At 38.9% G+C, this 24,783-nt stretch overlaps 1 protein-coding gene across 1 annotated transcript in view; it reads left to right on the top strand.

Annotated features, from left to right (window-relative positions):
- Nucleotides 1-2,193: 2,193 nt before the first annotated feature.
- Nucleotides 2,194-24,783, top strand: part of C7H10orf90 (chromosome 7 C10orf90 homolog) — a 102,148-nt gene continuing 79,558 nt past the window's right edge. Inside the window, exons 1-2 of the mRNA XM_054070964.1 lie at nt 2,194-2,372; nt 4,775-4,928. Of these exons, the coding sequence (XP_053926939.1) occupies nt 4,823-4,928 (106 nt within the window). The 5' untranslated portion in view covers nt 2,194-2,372; nt 4,775-4,822. The remainder of the gene's footprint in view (nt 2,373-4,774; nt 4,929-24,783) is intronic.

Raw genomic sequence — 24,783 nt, 5'->3', positions numbered from 1 at the left:
AATCTCAGGGTTTTGACACCAACTTAATAATTTTATGGAATATTATTACTGCATTTCTCCATTCATATGACTTGTTGCTATCAGGCTGTATTTTTCACCTGCTTGTTTTGTTTTCCTAGGCATTTTCAATTTTAGCATGGAAAAGAGTCTGAAATAGGCCAACTTCTGTCTCGAAGCAAGACATAAACGTGCATCAAATCGTGTAGCATATTGTAAATACAGCCAGAGTGTACTGTGCATTAAGTATACGGGCCTTTTTTTGAATACATTCATTGTGGAAAAACTCGTTCTGCTGCTTCATTGTATTATCACAAATGTTTTCGCTGACTTCAACTCTTCTGATGACTCATACAGAGGCAATTGGTCTCCCAGAATAAAACACTGTTGTCACAGTTTTTTTCACATAAAAAGCCAGTGTTTCAGGCATCCTGATTCAACAGGATTTTCTTTTTTAATGTATATAAAACATGCTCAGTGTAATTGTAATGCATTATCCAGTCTAAGTTTATGTATATATTAGTAAGGATGGTCTCCCACTGAAGCGGGCTGGAGGAGCAAGCCACAAACCTTAATAGGTCATCTAAATTTGGATGAGAAATAAATATGTCTCCTGAGACAGCATTATCTCTGTATGGTTTCTATGGTTGCTAGTTAGGGTCATTCTGCTCATCCTCGTGAAGTCCCTCTCTCTCTGAAAAAAAAATCAAACATTATTTTTAAAGAAGTATTACTGACATATACATATTGTAGCATAAAAGTATTTGACAGGAATGACCGATGTTTTTCAAGCCATGTGACTCTATTAACTGGACACATTTGAATTACGAGTATTTGTCAACAGGTAAAGAAATGCTACTTGTACTCTAATGCCCATGTCTCCTGAAAAAAACTGGGGTAAGACCTGCAGCAGGAGAATGAGGTGAGCCATACAGCAGAGGTGTGAGCTGACTTTGAAGAAACCCAGTTCCACCTAGTGAAGGCAGCAATATGCAAACCCTGACTTTCACTAGTATCACTGCAATAAAAAAAACAAACAAAAAAACTGAACAAAAAGCCAGTCCTTTTAATTTTATTTTTTTTTTGCTTTAAGTCTATTTATTTTCATTTTGCCTGTTTAAGTGAATCTGCCTAGATTTGGCACTGATTTTTCCCCTGTAGACCCAATGGCTGTAAACCTTGGGCCGTCGTCCCTGGGATTTAGCCACTGCAGTGCTTAAGCATCATGGGAGAGAGTTTACATCCTACAGCAGGCAGCAAAATCCCAATTGCTTTAAATGAACAAGTTTCACTAATCAACCTCTTCAGCACACAGTATTAACCAAAGCTTCATTTGCCTTATTCATGCTGTGACCCTTCTTTACCAATTCAGTCCATCTGGGCTTGGTGCCCTTGACCTGCTGAAACTGTAGCCATTGCCTTGCTGTGCTTTGGTACAACGCTAGCATAAAGATGTGACAATGTAAATTAAGAAAAGAGGGTTTATTACTGTAAATTGGAATGCATTATGAGAAATATCTACTAATACAGTTCTATGACTTCGTAAGAGTTCGGCTGTTCTAGAAGCACACAACAGTATACAGAATTGATTATTGTAGCTTTGTTACGTGAGGCCCTTTAATAGAATAATTTGACAAAACGTACTCTGTGTAGGAAGTTATTTCTTACTCAAGTGTATATCTTATCTTTTCTAACTGTAAGGACACTGCATCTATCATATGCACACTCACTTATCAGTCACGTTAAGGAAAAAAGCTTTTGCAGAGATCTGCAAAACTCCAAAGCTCTGGAGGCTCTCTAAAAGGCATTTAAGAATTATTTAAAACCAGAGTTTTGAGCCTGAAAAGTACAGCTACTCGCTTTGCAATTAGATGTTTGATTTCAGAGTATTTTACTCAGTGTGAAATAAGGTCATGCCTTTGAAATCTGAGTGGTGGGAGACACCTGATAACCATGGGACGATGGAGCAGCTCTACAAACAAGGGAAGAAACGCAGGCCAGGCAATGCTCTCAAGGACTTGGCAGAGCGGTGTAATCCTAGCGATGAGCCTTCTGCATGTCAGAATCTCTCTCCAGGGCTTTGAACAGAGCAGACTCAAAAACTTTATCTCACGCTTTGAAAGTAATTGGGTGGGGAGGTTAAACGAGTGAGATTAACAGCAGCTCCAAAAAGCTTTCAGCACCTGAACTGAAAACAAAGAGGGATCTGTTCCTCTGCCAGGCTTCCCTACAGCAACAGCATTACCTCCAGCATGAAGGATTTGGGAAACTCTGCTGCATCTGTTGCAGGGAAAAGTCATCAAGCAATGCTGAATGTGTGCTTAAGGAACCACCAAGTACAACCCTCTCGTACAGAATCTGAAGACATCCATATGGTGAGAAATAATTTTGTGGAAAGTAGCTGAAAAAGGAAAAAGAAAACAAAAGGTTTTGCCTGCTAGACACTGGAGAACAAAGACGTAAGAACTAGCAAGTGGAAGGTAAAGATAAGGGTACATTCATAATTGTGGGGGGAATTGTCAATCTGTTGAAATCAGAAAAGTTTAGATACTAGAAGATGCTTCAGCCACTCTGATTGATGCCACAGCACTGTGAAACTCTGAATTGTAAAAAAATAAAATTCACTTAGATAATACTTCAACTAAGATGATGAATATGAGATAGTTTGCATTAGTAGATATTTACCACCACAGATAATGAAATGGACATACAAGAGCCAATTTTACAGCCTATTACTTGTCAAGGACCTTGCAAAGGATCGCAGCATGAGGCTCTGCACATCATAATTTTTCTATGAAACAAGGATTTCTCTATTTCTAAAACTTCAACATGTCACTTTAGTTTTGATTCATTTTCCTATCCTTTAAAGTTCTAGAAAGAAAAGAAACAATATCAGAAATATATATACTTATACTATAGGTCTTTTGTTTCACTTCTGCATATCTAACACATTCAGATACATCGTTTGTCTCAAACAAAGCAAGTCCTCTCATGTTTGGGAGAGATTATTCTTACAAAGGAGAATCACCTTCTCAAAACAATGAGAATAAGAAAGTTTTCAAGATTAAAATGTCAGGGAGATAAACACATTACTTTGAACCATATTTGTATTCCATAGCTCGTTCAACCGCTCAAGCAGTTATCTTGCTAGAAGTAAACATGCATGAAATCTGATCAGCTTTTTATTGTACATGAAATAAATTATGCAAGTCATTGTAGTAGACTCCTATATGGCTCATTTACACATCTTTTGATAAATGTAATATGCAGATTCCCAGCCCTTTGTGAGGCATTAACCTGTGTGCATATTGATGCTGTTATTCTAAAAGATGACAGGCATTCAGAGACCTTTCTGTGTCTCTCTGAAAGAAAAGCAAGCTCCCTCACTGGGGATGGGCGTGCTCAGTAGTGTACAAATGAACTCTCTTTAGACTTTACTCTTGTCATAAATTTTCTTCTCAATGTCAAAGAATTAAAGGTTTCAAATGATTTTAATAGTGGTATAAAATGGTCAAGATAGAAGCTCGCAGTCAGTGCAGAATCCTAACATTGTTCAGAAGGAAGTCAGTGCTAAATTACCAGCCACAGGAATTACTGGGAAGTTATTTCACTTGAGCTGGATGGTAGAAATTCATATTGAATAGCTGAACTCTTTGAAGCTAAATTTTTTGGGATACTTATCTTAGTTTCAGACACCCAGCAAGACTATTTTTCAGAAAGAGAAGAACCCTCTAAGTATCTCAATTTGGCACTTCATATGTGAGCTGACAATCCCCACTTGTGAAATATTAGCAAAGAGGACTGCTGGAAGCTTTTCACAAGCACCCGTGAAACAGTAGTTTTTGCTAATACCTTGTCTGATAGGGCTGCAAACCAATATAGCCATGTCTTGCTACAGAACATTTGCTGATAAATGGGATTGAAATTATGGCTATGCTCTTTTTGTGCAAAAAAATACCTTTTCCTCTTTTGGCAGCAAAAAAAAAGAATCTATCTAAACCGCTAAAGGTGAGGATTTTTAGAATTTTATTTTGAAAGAAGCAAACCTTAAGGAAATCTGAAGGATTATATTTCTATTCTTATTTGAAGTCAAAGCTAGAAGAAGTCCTTTTAGCAAAAGGAGGGGGGAAAAAAGCAGTATTTCGTGACACGCACAGTTCCTTGCTTGGGTTAATTATTGGGTCAGAGCACTTTTCAAACATCAGCCCACCTGCTGTCCTGAAGGGCAGTGCAGCGCACTGCAGTCGATACTGTGCTCACGCTGAAAGGTCCATTTGTCTGCGCCTCTGACTGCAGGTTTTAATAACCCTGACTGGATGAGCTGCCCAGAGAGGTGCTGGTGAAGGCGTGACAGCCCAACCTGCTAATGGGCTCCTTGGCCTGGGGGCCAGACTGGGGGTTGGGTGCGTGTCCTCACCTGTGGCTAAGATCATTGCTTTGCTTAACTGATTTGAGTAGCGGAGGAAGTGTTAATGTGATAATATCAACAGTAAAATAGAATTATGTCATTAAACTGACCCTTCTAAGAGATCTCCTTTTGTTTTAGCTTACCCTGTGGGATGAGCCCGGTACATATGGGCTGGTGGATGCAAGGAGAGTGGGAATTCACTGAATTACTAAAGTCTCCTGCTAAATAAAACAGCTGGAGGACTGAAAGAGATGATGTAATTTGCTTGACAATGCAATGATTTCACTTGACAAGGTAGGAAGTAGTTTTCTAAAAGAACATCCCCAAGCATAGACCTCTTTTCTTTATTTCTGCTTTCATTTTGGCCAGGAGGAATTGGAAAGGAATTGAGGAGCTGGGGAGAGAGCGAAAGAGTAAATGGCTTTTCCCACAAGTCTCTATAGTATTGAAAAGTCAAGCTATTGCTGGAAACTTGACAGAAATGTTCAGAATAAGTCAGAGCTTGGTGAAACCTCCAAACAAGGTAGGTAACTCTGCTTTATACTAAAGGACCTCCTTAAAAGCCACAGTACCAACAGGGTGTCACTGGCTTAGTCCTCACACAGGCATGATAAGAGCAACTCTATCAAGGAGGCTTCAGCCTAATTAGGTCTCACTCAGACTTTCAGAACCTTGAAGCCCTTTGCAATACTCTAATGCTATATGCCTTTTAACATGCTTCCCCAAAAAACTGCTAGACGCACAAAATTCTCATTTTAAGTTTGCAGAAACGTAGATGGAGATTTTAGCTGATATACTTGGCTCTGCAGTGCTGTTTTAAGTTCCTTGCCTTTTGTGCATTTGCAGTAAAGCTGTGGCCAATATGCAGGATAAGAATAATAATTCCATTAAAATTGTGATCAGGTCAATAAAAAGTTATTGACTCAAAAATCATGGGATTAAGATAATAGTATGTGTACAGATATATGATAAAGGAAACTATATTGATTATTTTCTGGGTTTGAGTATGTGGGGCACGCAGCACCTGGAAATGAATGTATGACTGTCAGGTTTTGGAAGAGAATTTCATCGTAAAACAGAACAAACAAACAAACAAAACCACAAAAAAAAATCAAGGGAAAAACAAGAACAGGAAAGCAAAGGACAGAGTGCTGTCACTTGTCTTTAGGAGTACAGTGTTAGGGACACATCTGCAGCACCGAGACTTGGCAACACTGTGGCGGTGCCTGAAAACTGCATTATCAGGAGGATGAATTCCCAGTGTCTGCCTGGCTAGAAATGCTTTAAAGACTGTTGCTAATGGGAAAGGACGGACTTGAAAGGAATCAGAGTAAAAAACAATTAAATAAACATGCTGTTTTTTCTCCCTTTTATACCAAATTCTGGATTAATGACCAAGATCAGCCTACAAGCCCCCTGACTTGGTAGAGCATCTGATAGCTACACACCTTCAGTTAAATCTGCAGGTCAGTGAATGTGTTTGGTGCTTGTCTCTGAAAGGAAGAATTAGTCACTCTCAAAATTACTTGCTGGCTGCTAGCATGGAAAAATGTTCTTTGTATTTCTCTGCCCTGGACAGGAAGGCCTTTAGATGTTTATTTTAGGTACCAATATTTCCCTGTTAAATGATATACGAACATCTGACAACCCTTTTATGTATGCATTTTCACAATGCTCCTGTGAGATGAGTAAATGTGATTAATCTATTTTACAGGCAGGGAAATGAAGCAGAACAAAACCAAGGCTAAGATCTGTGGAGATCTTAAAATGCGCAATGACACTCTGAAGTTTAAAAGAAAAAATACCACCACCTCCCCTCCCCAAACTCAACCTTATTCAATATCTCATTGAAATCTTCCAGCAGCACCCTTGGTGGCTTCATCAACAGACACTCTTAGACAAGGGAGGAGATCAATCTCCTTTAAAGGTCAGATTTTGCACATCTGCTAGGGTTTCTACACGGATAATCCAAAACAGCTCCAAAGGAGGCAAATCAGAAACAGAGAACAAAATAATCTAAACCTGTATCACCTTTACCATCATGATGGCTGCTACACCACTGCCCGTCTGTCAGCACCTACAGCTCCAGAGCAGGCAGCTGAACCACATAATTAGTTTTACCCTGCCAATTAACATTCCTCTAAATACAGTGGTGTAACCAATGAGGTCTTCAGAAACTCTCTCAAATCAGGGAATATTACTTATTTTTGGAAAGGTACTCACAGGCTACTTGTGTGTATGGTTCTGTCCTGACCTACTTTGAAAAGCATTTTTAAAATAGCTTCTTTTGTATGGCAGTGATTGAGTAAGCAGGCAAAAAAATAATGCTGTGGTGCCCATTTTCCACAGTTGTGCAAGCACTGTGAAAACAGGCCTATTAATAAGGAAAAAAAATAAATTAATCCTTTGTTCCAGAGGGATAAAATTGTCACTAAAAGCCAAAGAAAAGAATAAGATTTTATAGTCTTCCATGCATAAAGCACCCCAAAATATTTGGGATTCTAAAATAAGAAGGAAAAGTATAATTTAGGTGGAGGAAAGGGCAAGGATTGTGTCTCTGCTGATTCTTTTGGTATAACGTGCTTTCATGCCAGGCTTGCTAGAGAGACAGCAGCTTTGGGGTCTTCCTTCTGCCCTGAGCTTTGGGAGGAGTGGAGGGTGCGTTCCGCAGTCTCCTTTGGCACATTGTGCCTTTCACACTGTGCTGAAATACTTTCTTGCTTCAAAGACGGTCTTCTGCCTTAGATATTATAGCCAGAGGAAGCTAGAGTGAAATTTTTCTTTTAGCTGTCTTATTCCCAGTTTTAAAGCTGCATACTAAAAAACCCATCAAATATAGAAATAGGGCTCTGTACTATCACTATGGCTAAGCTAATTTATGGAAAAAATATCCAACCCAAATTCCAGATAGGATATAAAAATTGCAGCTTGACTCATGAAGATTAAACAAAGTGCTGTATGATGTACCTATTTTCTTACCCACTCCACGAGTTGAATGCAAAAAAAAAGGACTTGTTAATTATGGTTCTTTGCAGGCAGTAGTACGTTCTTGAATTAAGACTTCCTGTTGATAATTGATCTGCATAGATAAGCAGATGATAGAAGTGAAGAGACACAACCTTAAGATACACTCCTGACATCCAGAGTAAAATTATCACAGGGAGTAGGAAAAAAAAATCAATGACCAAAAACTGAATTTGCTAGTCTTGCTTGTCTTTCTTCAGAACAGTGGAGCTGTTTGCACAGTAGCTCATGATGTATACAACAACCTGAAAATTATTCTTCAGTTCCCAAGCAACCACTCATTTGGAGGGTGGGGTATGGCATTTTCCTCTGACCTTTGTGAACCAATGCAAGTTGTAAAAAGCTAAGATGAGTAGAGTTTTATTCTACTTCTTCAGTCAGCATTTTCTACAATGAACGAAATCAATACCGTGCAGAATCTACATGGGGTTTTGGATGAGTGGGCTGTATAAAAACCCCACTGAAATGTTCAGAAAAGGTCAAGTAAAAAATAAAAAGCCAAGACCCACATGGTAAAAAAATCACTAGTTTCTTCAGAAAGCATCCTTTAACTCTTCGCGCTGCTTCAGTGACTGCAGTACTGGCTATGGCTACAGTTTCACAGCAAGTGTTTGGCAGTCATATCACAGTATGCAAACCCCAGAATCTAAATACTTGGGAAAATTTTTACAACCGTTTGCTCTAATCCTGATGAAAGTGGGTCTACTGGCTTGTATCTCATCTGGTTAATCAGTAATATCCTGCCCGTTAACTGTGTGACAACTCGTGCCTCATTGGCATAACACAATGTACATAAAATTCTCTAATGAAAAATACAGGCAGTTCATGTTCTTATAAAATTATTTCCCCCCCCCCTTGTATAGTGCTAGATGTCAAATTATAATGGATATAGATTGAGGATAACCTAAGATGCCTACACGAAAAATTTTGAGATGGACAACTATTTTCTTCCCCATACTTCAGATCTGTTATTATAGCAATAGTGCAAAGTATTTAAACGAGTACTTGTGAAATGTGCAGCGCTAGGTAAACACGGGAGTTACAGAGAAAAGAGTTGATTCTGAGTTTTCTCATGCTGCGCTGAAAGGTCGTTGTGACCAGCTTAGATTTAGGTGCCTTTAAAATTGCTCTGAAGCAAAATTGAGAAAACAGTGACCTGGCAAAGGAGACTGTCGGAAAATCAAAGAACGTTTTTGTAGTTGTGACTCTTTAGCACCATAAAACGCTTTGCGGGGTAAGAAGTGCCACATTATGTGCCGTCTTATGTGCCGTGAGACAGCAGCATGTGCCTCCCTTTCCTCCGCATACATGCAGGCAAAACCACCATGGGTGCTATTTGCCAAACACAAACGGAGCTGGAGCTAGTGGAGCTTACCTCCAGACTTGAGCACTGCTTAAAGCGAATGAAGGCTATCTTTAAACTCAAAAAATTAACAAAAGCCCTCTGTAAGGCAGGGATCCATGTGCAGGATCTACTTGCAGCTGAAAACAGCAGTCTTTTGCATTTTAATGAAAGATTACAGACCTGATGTTGCTGTAATTGGTTTGATTTGACCCAAGCTGGTGTTTTCACTGTTCACACCTGAAGGGCTGTGCTGGAGCAAAGTCAAGTCAGGTCCTGAGGGTGAGGAGCTTTTCACGTCAACTTTTAAGTGCCTTTGAAGTCAGTATTTTCAGAACAAAGAAGTTAATCAGACTGCCTGAAACACAAGCCAGGACAGAGATTTTGCACAAAGCTCTACGCTGTTCAAAGCCCTGTGCGTAGCTTAGGCAAACAGTCTTTACAGGAGAGGGACTTTTGCCAGTGAGAGATGTTGGGCAGCTGTCAGTTTGTTCCTGTAAAGGCTCTTCTGCCTGTGAAATGCTATGTCAATTTGAGGTAAATCACTCCTATGGTCTGGTTACAGCCATCGGAAAAGCCAGCAGGTATAAAGCAATCCATCTCAGTGCAGCAGCAGCAGCATCTTCCTAAACACCGAATTTTAGTCTGGCCTCCATAGGTTAAAATGAAATAAAGACTATCTAAATAAGTAAGAAAATGGATAAAGGTGAAGCAACATGCAAGTGTTATGATTTATTTAAAGAACATTATATTATTGTGTCCATAGAAAAGAACCCAGATTTGCTTTTACTTTTTTTAAAAGTAAATAAAATGTAGGTTGGTTGCAAAAACTATGAAGTGACAACAATTTATTCATTATTTTTAACCTAACAATTCTACCATTTAAAATCAGACAATCAGTATTATTTTTCTAATAAAAGGCAATTGAGAATCTAAATGAGAAATCAAATGCTTTTTCATGCTGATTTATTTTAGATTAGAAAAACTTAAACCAGATATAAACATGAGTTGCTGAAGCATGAAAAGGGAATCACAATAGAGTGATAAATATCTGAGCTGTGTTTTAGGTGCAGATTTGCATTAACTAAAATAAATTGATCTGTAAGCTTTTCTAAAACTTAATTAATGCTGCAGAACAAAGCTGGAGATCAATTATTGGCTTGATATCTTGGCGCATATAAATTTGAACTAAATTAACCATCCAAAAATGTATGTTATCAATATCATATTGAAATGATTACAGTCATAGAATAGGAATGGATTCCATTGCAGCCTGAACACAGAATCCTCCATTATACCCAGATGTTGGAAATGCAGGAAGTATATCTGTAAACTCTAATTTTGCCCTTATAAAATGTGCATCTTGTACTGAAATAACTGAGAAGCAAGAGACTGGTTACGTACAGACATGAGAATATTTTTCTAAGCCTACTTAGGAGCCGGCATGACTAACTGTTTCTTTTCCAGAAGAGAAATTATTGGTAAACTGGTGGACAACAATCATTAAATTGTTAGTTACTGTCATGAATTTTGTGGAAGTATTGAATTAGTAAGACAAAGATGTAATTTCCTTGTGCCTGGTGATCCCTCGTGTGCTTTCTCTTTACTACTGTTTTCTTCTCCCTCTTTAGGCTTTGTCTGCTCGTAGGTCTGCAATATAATTAGGTGGTTTTATTAGAAGTCCGTACAGTGCAATGTTATCAGCATCATGACATGAACATAATGCATGTATGTATGTAGAAATGCAGGTTCCATGTTTAGGAGGTTCACACATACAGATAAAATTGTCAGATATATAACAATGTGAAAAGTTGTCTTGGAGGACATAGCTGAAATTTCTCTAAATTCATTTATTTACTGCAATGTCAACATTATTTGTAATGAAAGCAAACCTGAAAAGACACGTATGAAAGCATCGCAAATGAGATTCACTACTCCAAGGCTGCATTTTATATATGAAATCTAAATTAAGTGTGCATCAAATGCATTGCATCTGAATCTACATAGACCTTCAAGTGTTAACATACTTGATCTAAATTTCCTGTTGTCTTTACAAGACAGAGCTATCGAAGTTCTTTCCAGTTCAATCAGTGCATGACTTGGTATTCAGGGAGGGAGGGAAGCAGGGATGGATGGATGGATGGATGGATGGATGGATGGATGGATGGATGGGTTAGAGGATGGATGGTAAAGGGCCAGATGGAAGAATGAGTGGTTACATGAGTGGATGGATGGGTAGGTGGATGGATGGATGGATTAGTGGATGATTTGGTGGCTGAAGGGTTCTCTGTTTTCCTTCTCTCATCAGCCAAATGACATCTTGTGAAAGCTAAAAATATATTAGCAGGTTTCTTGTGAGTGGCATCATCTTCTCCATGATCCCTAATCTTTCTAAAAGCATGAGAGGTTTGCCACTTCCCTTTCACACGGTTATATTTAAAGGGAATGGCTCCATTTGAAGGGTTTTTTTTAGTGTCATTTGTCCCCATTCTAACAGTACCCAGTTAACAATGTAGGAGGCTTGAGGCTGTCATGCACTTCAACATCTGCTTAAGCGAGGCATTCAGAAGTTTCCAGGGCAGAAAAAAAAGTTTCCCAGAGAAGTGTTTAGATCTCTTCAGTCAATTGTATTGATCGAACAATGTTCCATTTTAAAATTCTGAGCCAGATAAACTTAATTTGTTTATAAAAGGTTCTCTTTGAAGATAGTCTTAATTAAGTAAAAGGAAAAGTAGATGTCATTAATGTGAAGAGAGCAATATAGACAGCTAAATAAATATCTCATCACCAAAGACACCTGTTGGTGTTAAACCTTTTCAAGGGAATGATTAGGGAATCACTAAATATAAAGGTATTTGTCCTTTGATCAAGGACTTCTACTTGAGTCCCAACTAGATATCAGACAGCTTCCTCATTTGCTGTATTCACTGAATAGCAATGAGTGCATGCATTGAATACACTGGAAAACTTAGCTTCAAAAATGTAATTTATACCAGCATTAGCATAGTGCCCAGCCCTGGGGTACACATTCCCAGTGGGCCCTCAAGGAGCTGCTGTAGTTCAGGTTAACCACCGAAGTCCTGTGACTCATGGGGGTCAGTTGAGTTGAAGTTCACTCTGATTATTTGCTTGTAGCCACCAGCAACAGTGAGCTAGATTATAAATGAAACACAGCATCTCCTGCTGAGCTAATAACTGTGTTAACAAAAATGTGAATAAATAGTATTCCACTTCTCCCACGCTGCTGTATTATGTACTGTGGGTATACAACCCTGCCGGCTTCATAACACTTCGTAGGAAAATACTATGGACTCAGAATCATGCTTCCCTCTAACAGTTTTCCTCAGTCGTAGAGTATTTAAGTATGTTGGTTGATCGTGGCTTGTTACCTAGTTTTTACAGTTCCTTTGAAGTCATCAATATCCCAGCTTCATTTTGTGGCAGTTAGCTCAGGGGAGAGGAGAAGGAATGTATCACGCATTCAATTCCACAGCTAACTGCTTATTGGGAGTCTGATCTGTAGCCCTTAATCAAGCAAAGCTGCTGTCCTTAGTAAGAGAGTGTGAAAATGCTCCAGGATACTTCTTTAGCTTGTTTTCATCCTCATACTCATTATTTGAAGATTACACATCCAATAAGTGCAAAAATAGGGGGTTGTTTTTATGTCCCTGCAAGAGTCATCTCATCTTGGAAAGACGGCTAAAGAAACGAAAGCTTTTCCCATAAAGTGTGTGAATTGCTTCCCAAGTACAAGACCAGCTTGTGGAGCTTTTATTTCCATTTCTCTTATTAACTATTGATAATGATATATGTTCTTTGAAGTACAGTCTGTTTACACATAAAGAGCATAATGTAATGGCGATGATGAGGCTTAAGGTAGATCTGGATTTATAAACAAAACATTTCTACATTATAAAGCATTTACAAGCAAAACAATGCAAGATGAATTTTGGTAACTAGGGGTACTATTGCTGACTTTTGGGATTATCCGAAGACTGCTGACCAGATTAGATTAAAACCATCACACCACACAGTTAAATTCTAATGAAAACCACTAATTTTGAATTTTGATGACAATCTTTTCTTACAAATCACTTAAGTAATTATAGAAGCACACTAGCCTCACTGAAATACAGTGATATAAGTGAGAGTTATATGACTAGTAACATCCATTCAGTGTGTCAGTGTAAATCCTTTGCAAATCCAATTCCGCTCCGTCAATGAGACGTGTGTGAAACAAATGCTCCAATGCATGGTCACACTTTGCTGTTAGGTTAAAGAAAAGTTTCATTTCAGAGGCAGATGGTGTATAATAAGGTATGTAGCCAGGACTTGTGTTCTTTTCACTGAGCTGGTCATCTCCAGCTGCTGAAGATCTGAAGACTTTTCAACAGGTCCAAATGACAGACAACGGCTTTCCTGATGGGACAAAAATGTTGTTGTTGCAGACAGTCCTTGTTACCCTCTGACACTAATCCATCCTGCTCTCAGCATGACGTCTCCCTCACCAGGCCCTAGCTAAGCCTCCAAGGAACATGGAAAAATACTCACAACAAATGAGAGTTATGCAACTTCTCGTTAGAAAAAATATCTCTACCCTGCTGCTGACTGGGGAGCTCGCGCTTATGTAGAGTTCGTGCTCCCACGCCTTCAGGTCTGTTCAGTCTTGTATTGCCAAGTTCTGACTCAAGCGTGAGGAGATTGGAGGCAGAGAGGCTACATTCAGAGAAGGAACTACAGGTAGCAATGGCTTTTCTGTATGATTTTCCTTTTTAAGTGTTTCAGGAGTCGTGAATGCTTCATACTGGAATTATTTAGGTACTACTAGACAGGCAAGAAAAGCAATGTTATGTTAGCTACGAGGTTACATGTATGAAAAGAATGCATTCATATGTTTTTCATTGACAATTATTTATCATATAGTTTAAAAAAATCAACAAGAAATGAAGCAGGGTAATGCTAGAATGAAGGAAGGAGAAAAAAAAGCAGAGCTGGAGACAGTGCTCTAAGTGGGTACAAAATTATTTCACTGAAGGTAACATTATGCCACCTTCATCTCATATTTCTCAAAGAACTCCTCAGGAATGAGCTCCATGAAAGTCACCAGAACAGGTAAAACTAAATCCAGTAGGAGAACGTACAGGTGCTGGGCCAGTGATATGCAGCCCCTGTTGCAGATCTCTCTCAGACATCACTCGTGTTGATGGCCTAGAAATTTCCAATGCTGAAACCTCTGGGCATCATCCCTTTAATAAAACTCAAAGATGACTCCGCGTCAAAGCATTTAGGCAGGTATAACCAAGAGAAGACTCATGCTTTCTTTAAGTTACCTTACTGTGCAGTCATCCATAGTTCAGGTGAGTAAAAAGCGCAATTAATTCTAACAGCCACCTCAGCACTATTTGTGTTTAAATTCACAAGGCTGCAAAGGAAAAAATAAACATCCAAACCCCAAAATAAAAACATACATGTTCTCAAGCAGCAAGTCGTGGCTTGCTTCCCAGCTTACGATTTGAACATGAACCTGGGTAAGGAGCTGCACTAGTTCAGGCAGACTTTTTCCTCCCATTTGCACATCTGCTTTAAGACTCCCGAAGACCTGCTACTCATTTCATCTGAAACTATGGCAACTGAAATCATCAGTTAGTAATAACGACAATATCAACACAGAAAAAAGACTCTAAAAAACTTTTATTAGAATGAAACCTTTATATCTTGGGACTACTTTGCTCTTGTCCAAACTTCACTGTAAAGGCAACCAGCATTGCTAGGCGTACACACTGCTTTGCTCAAAGGAATCTCACCAGTGTGATAATTTACTGTCAGTGATTGGATTTGGTGCTTCACCTCCAGAGAAGTATTAAGATCAGATAAAACCCTGTTGGGAAAAATAACACAACCTCCAAGGGGTACGATGGCTGTGGCAGTTCTGACATACACTGGATTGGGATGGCAGCCTGGGATGAGGGTGAGGAGGAGCTGAGCTATCGCTGCGGCAAGGTGGGTAATAGGAAACGATAAACTTGTTGGCCTTTCCAAGTCTACTTGCCTGTCAGAGCTCGCTCTCTGCCCGTGCCAGCTGGGTTTAGCTCTTTGAAGAAGGAATCACAGAACTGCAAAGGGCTCTGGTTTTGCCCATAAGTTTTCTTTGTGGGTCACTGCAGTCCTTCGTGCTACTGATGCCAACTAAAGAATTTCCCTTAATTCTTTAAGGATGAAGTCTGGTGAAGTGATGCTGCTCTCTGGATGGTTGCCTGGGCACTCACCTGGTTCTCTAGGTAACCAGAGCACAAAAGAAAAGGTGAAGAAACAAATGCATTTTCTAGGTCAAATCTTGGCTACTGAAGTCAGTGACAAAAAGCTCTTTGACTTCCTTTTGCTGTTTCAGTGGGGTCAGGATTTCCTCAGGAGGAAACTGAATTTTGTATCTTGCGTTTAAAATTAAATGAACTCAATAATTGCTCTCCACCATTGCACTCCACTGAAAACAGTGAGAAAGCTTTGAACTGTATTAATATTGAACAGTATTTGAACAGTTAACAGAATATGCTATTCAGGTTTTGATTTACGTCTGGGCTGAAAAAAACCCCACAGCTTGGATTTTTTTTTCACTGGGGTTAACTGTGCCTCTTTCAAATAACTTCAAAATAAATGATCTACCACTGTTATTCTTTTTGCCATTCTGTTAACATTCATTTTAATGCAGAGGTAGTTTTGTTTCTGTTGCTATGGAAGTCTTGTCTTAAGGCTTACCAGAGAAAATACTTCAAAAGATGTAAATGGGAGATTGACTCAAAGACATTGATTGTTTCTACCCAGTGCATTATAATTTCATTCTCTTCTTGCTATATACCTTATTTTTGGTATCAGAGTATAAATTCAACATAAATGTCAAAGTTATAACAGAATTTTTACATCAGAAAATAATTTTCTCAATAATTATAAGATATTTTTTTCTAATTGTGGGCAATATAGACCATGAATATGGTAAGGAAAACTGTGAACAGAAGAAGAATAGTGCACAACTCACCAACTTTTTTCAATCCAGGTAGGAAAAATACCCAGAGTTTTTAAAAGTCTTTTTTATTATTACTATTATTTATATCTTTTAAAAGGAAAGAAAGCTTATTTCAAATCATTCAACGAGCTCAGAATTTTTCTGTTGGGAATGACACTCAGAAAAATTATGTTTAAAGCTAAACACATCTTGCCTTACACATTCTGTACTGTTGAGAAATGAGTATTATTTCCTATTTGTATACTTAAATCTGAAGCTTTGGAGCAAGTACTTTAGAAACATCATTCTTTACATACTGCATATAACAGCTTGACTTCTGTTGATTTTTGTTGTTTTATTTTCCAATCAGTAAATGTCACCATGAGGCGAAAAAATACAGCACTGAAATTTCCTGTGAAATTGTATTATAAGAATCTCCAAGACAAATTAGCTATAAATCTTTTCATGCAGTATGACGGCGACTTGAAGATAGATGGGCAGGTATGTATGTAGGCGGGCAGGCAGATAGATTGATAGATAGATCTACAGATCTGTACAAGAAAAGGAAACTTGTTTGGAAGATTGTCCTGAACTGCCCTGGAATCACAGCAGAACTCTACAGCCAGAGATGTATAAAGGGACTAAAACTAGATTTTATTATATTTGAGCAGGGAATCTAAAGAGTTTTAGCTCCTGCAATCTATAGACTATTTGTAGCAATTAAATTGTTCTGCTATTCTTTATTAGATCAGAAAGCTGGGGCAAACATTTAGAAAAATGCGATACCACAGTCCCTCTGATAATCAGGTTTATGTCCTTAAGCTCCTCAGCAACTTTTGAAAACAGATTATAAGCTTCTTGGTCACTTAGGTAATAATAATTTCTTGGGAAAATACCCTGAAAACCCCAATAAACTGACAATAACATTACCCATTACTGGAAAATCAAAGAGAAGAAAAAACCATTAAGCAGTGCATTCATAGCGACATATTCACTGTATGCTATAGCAACATGTCTCTGTGGTCCTGGATGCCTTGAAGCCAAGCAGAGTGGAGTCAGTAATGCAACATGGCTTTTTTTCTATATTTCTTCATAAAACTATGATTCATGAGCTACTAGTACTTCCTTTGCTCACACAGTTTAATGATCCCAACAGTTCTGCACTTTGCAGTGCACAGACACCCTCTGGTACCTCTCTGCTCCAATCTCCATCCTTCACTTTAATTTCAAACTCACCTTTTTTCTTGCCTATCTTTTCTTCAGCTCCCAGCCTCATGGTAGAACAAGTGGTTGCCCTCCTAGAGTTATTCCAGAGGAGGAAATATCAGTTAAAGTACTCTAAAACATTCTCTGGCTTTAACACAGCTTTTGAAGGTATTTAAATTATTGCTTGCAAGTTGGTGCTACTTTCAGAATCTCTTTGGTTTCTCTTATTTGGACACAACATCATGCCTGCAACCTTATTTTGTTCAATCACCAACATAACAAACAAGTTTTTATGCATGATTTGCTCATTAGTAGTTGCTTCAAACATCCCATCTCCCGGAACATAATCTAATTTTAAAAATAATTGAGAAAATGATGTAGTGTAATTAGCATTCAGAAATCTGTTTTAATCCATATGGCTCTAGGTCAGTTCAGGAGAAGTAATTTCAATTAGTCATTAATTGTTTGGGTTGGGGGGAACAGGGGGAGTTTGCACGTTACGCAATCCTGCAGTATCACTTGGCTTGGCCAAGCGTCTCCGTGCAGCAGGGAATAAGATCTCCCAGAAAATACTTGCGCTTGGCAGAGCTTTTCTCTTTGATTTATTTCAGATGTAAGGATCTAATCTTGCACCTTGTAAAGTTGGAGTGAGTTTAGCAATTTACTTTGACGAAGGCAAGATTGGAGCTTACGCCCTGGGTTAATGCAGACTGACACAGTCATTGGAACTGGGCTCATTAGAGTTTCTGTGCTTCTTCTGTGTTTGTATGTGTGCACGCATGTGTGAAAGTGGAGCACTAATGTTAATACCTTGGCCACATACCAATTTCAGTAATGCCACATAAGTAAAATTCACCCTGAAGCCTCAGCTGGAAGGGCTCTTCACAGCCAGGCTTGTAATGCTGTTGATAAGTGATTCATTTGTGGCTTTGCAGAAGTGGATGCTTTTCTGTGAGATGTCCTGTTTGGTTTATCAGAATAAGCACTTGGCATAGAGTAGTAGTCAAAAGAAACTCCCAAGCAAACAAATGAGCGCAGACATTATTAAGGTTTAGAAGATCTTTATAAAACTGTCCTGTGCGGATAGATGGAGATTTTTATTGCTATGCAAATGACTGTTATGTACAAGTCTAACAGGCTGCAGTGGAGATGAATCATTTAAATTAACTTAATCACTACATATTCTGCTAAGGGGCTATCTGCGAATCTAATTAAACATGACTGCTAATGGCTGACATGTTTAAGATGTTGTTTGGAAACTCAGAAGTCACAAACTTTACATCTGACACAGAAGTAAAATCCTAGAAGCACAATAGCCTGACTTTTTATTTTGGATGCTTCCTTTAATAACTCCTTTGAGAAAAAGAACGACAGCATCCAGATTTATGTTCTCACTTCAAGGTATCCCACAGTTAATCTTGAGAAACTCTGAGCATTTTCCTAAGCAATTTAAGATAGAATGATTTAGGGGTTTTAAGTATATGGTTTTCTGACTTGTTGCTTGTGCACTTTTCGATTAAGTAGATGGGGATGTTGCAGTCATTGCATTGCTGGGTTTGCCAACATTGTAACACCTTTCTCATTCACCTCATTTTTAAAAAGAGGGAACAAAATCATTATTGAAACAGGATTGTGCTGCATTGCGTGCATTTCTAAGATATGACATTCATCAAAATTCACAGTGTATTACCCTGGGAAGGTCAGGTAACCGGGCATTTTACATTGTCTCAACATCACTCAGCTCCGGAGCTGGAACTCGTGCCACCGAGAAGCATCATTAGCTCCCATTTTTTCCTCCATATTACATTTAATTGTACTGGCTAATATAAGGATTTAGCGGATCAGCTTGGGCAATATTTCTTAATGATATAAAGTAGTGTAGGAGGACAGAGCTTGAAGCAGAGTGTTGAATTCTCAGGCTTAATGAGACACTGGGCTTCAGCTTATCTATTAAAGCAGGGAATTCTATTGAAGGAAGGAGCATGAATACAAGGTTTTGAAATAAAGCGAACGTGGTGCTACCCAGAAGATCACCTTAACTGCAGCTCCTGTGCTTATGTGGCCACACTGGCCTCAGGCAACCAGGGGCTGCCAGGAAGGTTCTGCATCTCCTTAATCTAAGTCTACAATCCAAAGATTTTAGATGCTTCCTACTCACTCCCTTTGCAGCCCAGCTGGGACACGGGCCTGCCTCTGCCCTCCCAATCTTCCTTTCCCTTCCTCAGCAATTTTCCACTTAGCAACCCCCTTCACCAGCTCCCCTAACTTGTTGCAACTCATATTGATTTTATGCAAAATGGGCTTAATCCTCCCAGAACCACATCACTGTGCCCATGCATACGATGAAGGAATGCATAGATGTGTTTACGATATTCTTAGCAATATATATATATTTTCTAAGCATGGGAGTGTGTTTTGCTGACTCAGCAGTCTAATGCGGTCTCTCTACCAGCACAATTTTATTACTGTCCTATCAGTGAGGCTGCTCAGGGCTGCAAGGTTTTACAGCTTAGGCTGCTGCGATGGGGGTCCTGGGGGATGCTGAGCATTTGCTGTTGAGATCAGAGGGTTCGAGGAAAGTGATAAAGATGGTCACATTCAGGTTTTTATTTCTGGTGATCACACAGCACACTTTTAAACCTATCAAGAAATATTCAAGTACTACCGCTGCACTTCTTTATGGCTTTAAAACGGATGTAAATTTACATGCAAATTAGGTGCAGCCCTCAAGCTCTTTGGCAACTTGCCACTGCAGCCTTCGATATTGCCCCTGAGTAGATGATCTTTTATGAGAAAGCCATCAGTCATCCCACAATACTGGAGGAGGATAATTTCTCTGCATGAGTTGCATAAAGATGGCACTGCGTGTTCAGCAGAGCACAGCCTCTAGTGCTCCATTACCAAAAGCAAAGAGAGGAAACAATTCCTCTTTCAAGGTTTGGTTGGCTTCTTTTCTAGGCTACCGAGCAACAGAGGAAATTGGATTTATAGGATTAAAACAGTAGGGTTTTGGAACTGAAATTTAGCATTCTCATATATGTGCAAGTGATTGGATCATTGGATAAAAAGTACGATTTAACTGTCTTGTGTACATTCCCTGATACAGCTCATTGCAAATATTGTATTTCTCCCCACTTTACTTGCTTACTGGTTGAATTTACCTGCCTGTAAGGAACGTTGCAAAGAAAAATAATTCCTGGGGGCATAATCCCTATAATGATTGGTCATCCCTACAAAAATATTTTAAGGGAGCAATTACTGTCTAAGAGTCATTACAATTGCTTATTGCTATAAATTCCTACTATTTACTGCTTGATTGCTTGTTTTAATGAAATGTTAATAATGCAGCAGTGGATAGAAAGAGTCGATAATGAGGTAATGTGTATTTATGGGATATATGTCCAAATAATCCTTAGTGCACGGTTATTTGAAAATAAATACTGTATTGATTGAAACAGTCATGGAACAAAATGGTATTTCAACATGTGGTGGTAGTTGATAATTACTTTGAAGCCTTTTTTTTTTGTCATCTCTAATACAGCAACTATTCTATATTTAGTTCCTTTGTATAAAAAGGCAAATCCACTTAGGAAAATATAATGTTTTCCAGAGATTTCTATATCAGTTTGAAAATTCTGCCTCTAATGAAAATACAATATTCATACATATTTCCCGTTACAGGGATATCTACATAGTCCCATTTCAACACAGCCAATACCAATATGAAAGATATTTCAAATGACATTTAATGTAGCCATACTACAAATACTTCATTAAACCACATAATCTTCTGTCATGGGAAAAATCAACAAAACCCATTTCCATGAGCTCAATGTAGTGCACGTTTATAGGGTACAATATCCAACAGTGCTCTAAAGTTTTAGGAGCGAAATATTCATGGTAATATCTTTTGGTAAATGAACGGAAGTTATTAGCAAATTGAAAAGGGGAAAAAAAAAGATTAAAAAACAATTAAAAGAACAAACCGTGGGAAGGTTATCAGATGAATAGATTCTCCTCTGTGATTTGGTGGACTCTGATCTCATATTCAGTTTTTGTTGTATTGTAAAGTAAAAAGATAAAATTCCTACACAAAGGAAGAACTGATATAGTTTATTGGGTGAATATCTGATTTTAAAAAATAATTCAGTTTTGAAAAAGCTGGAATGGGTTGCAAATTTGGAGTAAATAAAGCACCTGTTTCCATAAAAAAAATATATATAGTAATAACTTGCTTGTTTTTTCATGTCAAAATAACACATGAAAATATAAAGATGATTTTTAAAACATTAAATATCTATATTCTGACCTGCAGGCTGTCGACTTGGGTTTTACCAAATATTTGGGATGTTGGGATGTTTTAATCAAATATTTGGTATTGGTATTTACCAATGAATACTAATCCTAAACTTTTGGTATTAACTCCTGCAAAGGCATGTAAATATTGGCTTGCAAAGCTGATCTCAGAGTGAAAAAGGTACTTTCTCTGTGTTTTGGCTTACAGTCAACACACATTGCAATCGCTAATATCACTGTAATGCTCTGATTTTGCAGCTGGGAAAAACATAGATTAAAGAAGTCTTGAGGATACATTCACTCTCTCACACACAACAGACCCAAAATGTAATGCAAATCTTCCTCTACATGCCTTTATCCTTTAGTCTTGAGTTCCGTTTCAGTTAGGTCAAAGCAAAGGTCAGATCTTCTCCTGCAGGTGTTTATAAGTGCATTAGAGGCACAAAATCTATAGCGATCTGTCCCTTAGCCTCTTTTGTAATTAATCAAGTATTTTGTAGTTACAATCATCTACATTAAGGACTTCCAAACTACTAAACTGTGAAGTTCAATCCCATTTAATTGCCTGCCTGCAGCATCAGAAAGCAAAACGTTGAATCGTTTATTCATTTATAAACCTTCCCTACACAGCACATCCAACTTTGTAGGTTTAAGAACAGCTGTCTTAATACCTGTTAGTTTAAAATGAAAATGAGCCTAATAGAGAGCTATAAGCATTTACCAAAAAACAGAGGTATTTTTTGCTCTAGGAAATCAGCACGCAAGCATACTATTTGGGTAATTTGAAGGACACTTAAGGTTTTTTTGCATAGGAAGGATCAGGGGTATGGGGCATTTATTGAAGCAGTTGTAAAGCCAACCCACTTTTCATAATTGCCAGTACAAGTCTAACAGTGCAGCCTGCAGCAGTTGCACCACTACAGCTCTGTTTATTGATCTCTGTGATTCAATGTTTTTGCTCGTGGGCATAAGTCAGCAGTTTCAGCAGATCAGCACAATGGCTAAAGGATCAATTGTTACCTCCTCCTCCTGATCCATTTTAATTGCAGTATCAAAGATGGAGTAATCCTTTCTCAGGTTAGAACCAGGTATTTGAAGCCAGGACAAAACTCTGTTACAAAAGCAGAAAGGCTCTGGTATGTAGATCTAAAGGAAAACCTGCTAATTCCAGGAACTGACCCAAGAGAAGCAGCCAGGGATGTTCAGCCTAAATTGTTACAACAACCAACTCTAGAAATAAAGTTGTTCACTTCCCTCACCTTTCCCTTGGCAGCAGCCAAGAATTGAAAGGCAAACCATCTCTGCAGGACAATCGTGCTCCAGGGAAATTATTAAGCTCAGAGTCTTTATTTTGACATTCAAGAATAACCAAGAGTGCAGACGTTATCGGGCATGTAAAGGCTGAGCTCATCTGAACTTCTTCATCTGTGTTTTCTCTTTCTCTCCCTGTTTTAGTTCTTTCTTTTTTTTTAATCTCTCTCTCCTTCCATCCACCAGATTATTTCACCAATGAGTAATACTTTTTTTTTTAAAAGAAAAAAAGCTTCACAGCACAGCTGCAGGTTGTTGTACCTAATGGAGAGTTGTAATTAGAGAGCTGGGGTAGGAGCTTATTAAAACACAGAGTTGCTCTCTGTGGTGGGGTTGGGATTTTTCTTGAATTGTAATCATTTTGTTTCTAGCTATGTGAGATACTAAGACTTCCCCACTTCATGTGGAAGATTGCTCAATAGCTTTTGAGCCTATACTGGCAATTATCCTATGGAAAGAGCCTGTATGGGAACCGTGAAGAGAAGTGGAGGGAGAAAGAAGTTATCTTCAGGGCTTCTGCACTGGTACACTGTCAAGATAATGCACTCGAGGCTGTTTGGAGTCATACATAATCTCCTGGTCTTCTCCCTCCTCGTTTAGTTTTTCTCTCCATCCTCTAGTCCTAAGAACTCTTCCAAAGAAGATAAAGCTGATAAGTCTACAAAATCTGCTGTAGGCTTTCTTCCCTCTGGGGAAGGCATCTTAGCCTTAGGCTAATGCTGCCCCTTGCAGACAGCCTCCTTCTCCACAGAAATGGACTTGGAGAATCAACAGAGAAGTTCTGTCTGGGAAAGAGCTTAGGAAACTTTATGCAGCTCAGCTACCGTTTAAGAGGTGCAAGAACAAAAAAAACCACAACTGTTTTTGCTCCATTTGGGTTGCAGGTAAGAGATGGGCGGTAGCCAGGTGGGGCGGCTGGAGTTTTTGATCCAGAGAGCGACCACATTGACACAAGAGCCACAGTTAAAGGGTTCCACTGGAGAGACACAGAATTTGCCCCTGAGGTCCTGACCAAATGAGGAGGACAGATGCTGCCAGCAGGAGAGTCAGATCCTGGCTGCCACCATACAGAAGAAAACTGCAAGTGGTTCCAACACCAGGCGTCTCTGTTCTGCAGCTGACAGAAAGGTGAAGCAAGGGCTCCCTGGCCTCATTAATTTAGAATGTCCTGCAGATAAACCAAGGCTGAACATATATACCTTGTCTTCGCCCTGAAATTACACGCGAGGCACGTAGTTATCTAATGGCTTTATAGCAGGCTCCAGCAGCACTATCTTATGGCAAGAGCATGTTCTCCCAGGTCCTGCTGAGCTGCCCTTCGCCTGGGTCTGACATCAGTGGCACACCTGGAAGCAGGAGGCTTGGGACCTGCTGCAAGGTTAATTCCCCACTTATCCATGAGAAATTTACTTCTCGAAGCCTTTACGAGTACCTTCTGGTGAAGGAGAAGCCCAGACAACTGCTGTCCTCTTAAAGCATCCCCATACACCAGGGGAGATGTTGCACCAGCACCCAGACAGAGTCATGTCCGATTTCAGTTTTCCCTGGACCATAAAGGATATAAATCCCAGTCTACAGGGAAAAATGGACTATAAAATGCATGGTGAGACAGGACATGAGGGGTTGGGGTTTTAATGTATGTTTTGTCAGGATTTGTTTTCTTTGAAAAGTGGGGATAATTTTGCATTTTGACTGGTACAGCGCATTTTCGTGCTGCGTTGTGGGAGCGAAGAGATGCCGACCAGGAGCAAGGCTGTGTTCATAGGTGTCCGGTATTGGACATGGAGACATCTGACCCTTACAGCACCCTGGCACAAAAAAACATAAGCACAGGTAATTCTGGATAATTTGATTTCTCAAATTGTCCTTCAAAACTGACAGATTGTCCTCATTTAATTTTGCATTTAACTAGAATTGCAACAGTTGACTCTTTCATATTAGTGATATTAGATTAAAAAGGCTTCTGTACACACAAATTGGGTAACACATTCTGCCACCTTATTTACATCCACAAGCAGGCAAAAAGTCAAGTTCTTATGTACATTAAAAATGAAGTTTGAAGTGGTGAATCTGTGACAGAGATATTGTAAAGGTGGAAGAACTGAATGGAAGATATATGTGAAAATAAAATAACTAGGAAAAAAAATGTCAGCATGCAAAACAGGGGAGGGACAGAATAAGAGAAGCAAAGCAAAATATAGA

This window comes from Cuculus canorus, chromosome 7 (genome assembly GCF_017976375.1).
Source record: "Cuculus canorus isolate bCucCan1 chromosome 7, bCucCan1.pri, whole genome shotgun sequence".
NCBI lineage: Eukaryota > Metazoa > Chordata > Aves > Cuculiformes > Cuculidae > Cuculus > Cuculus canorus.
This window is presented reverse-complemented; position numbering and strand designations above follow the sequence as displayed.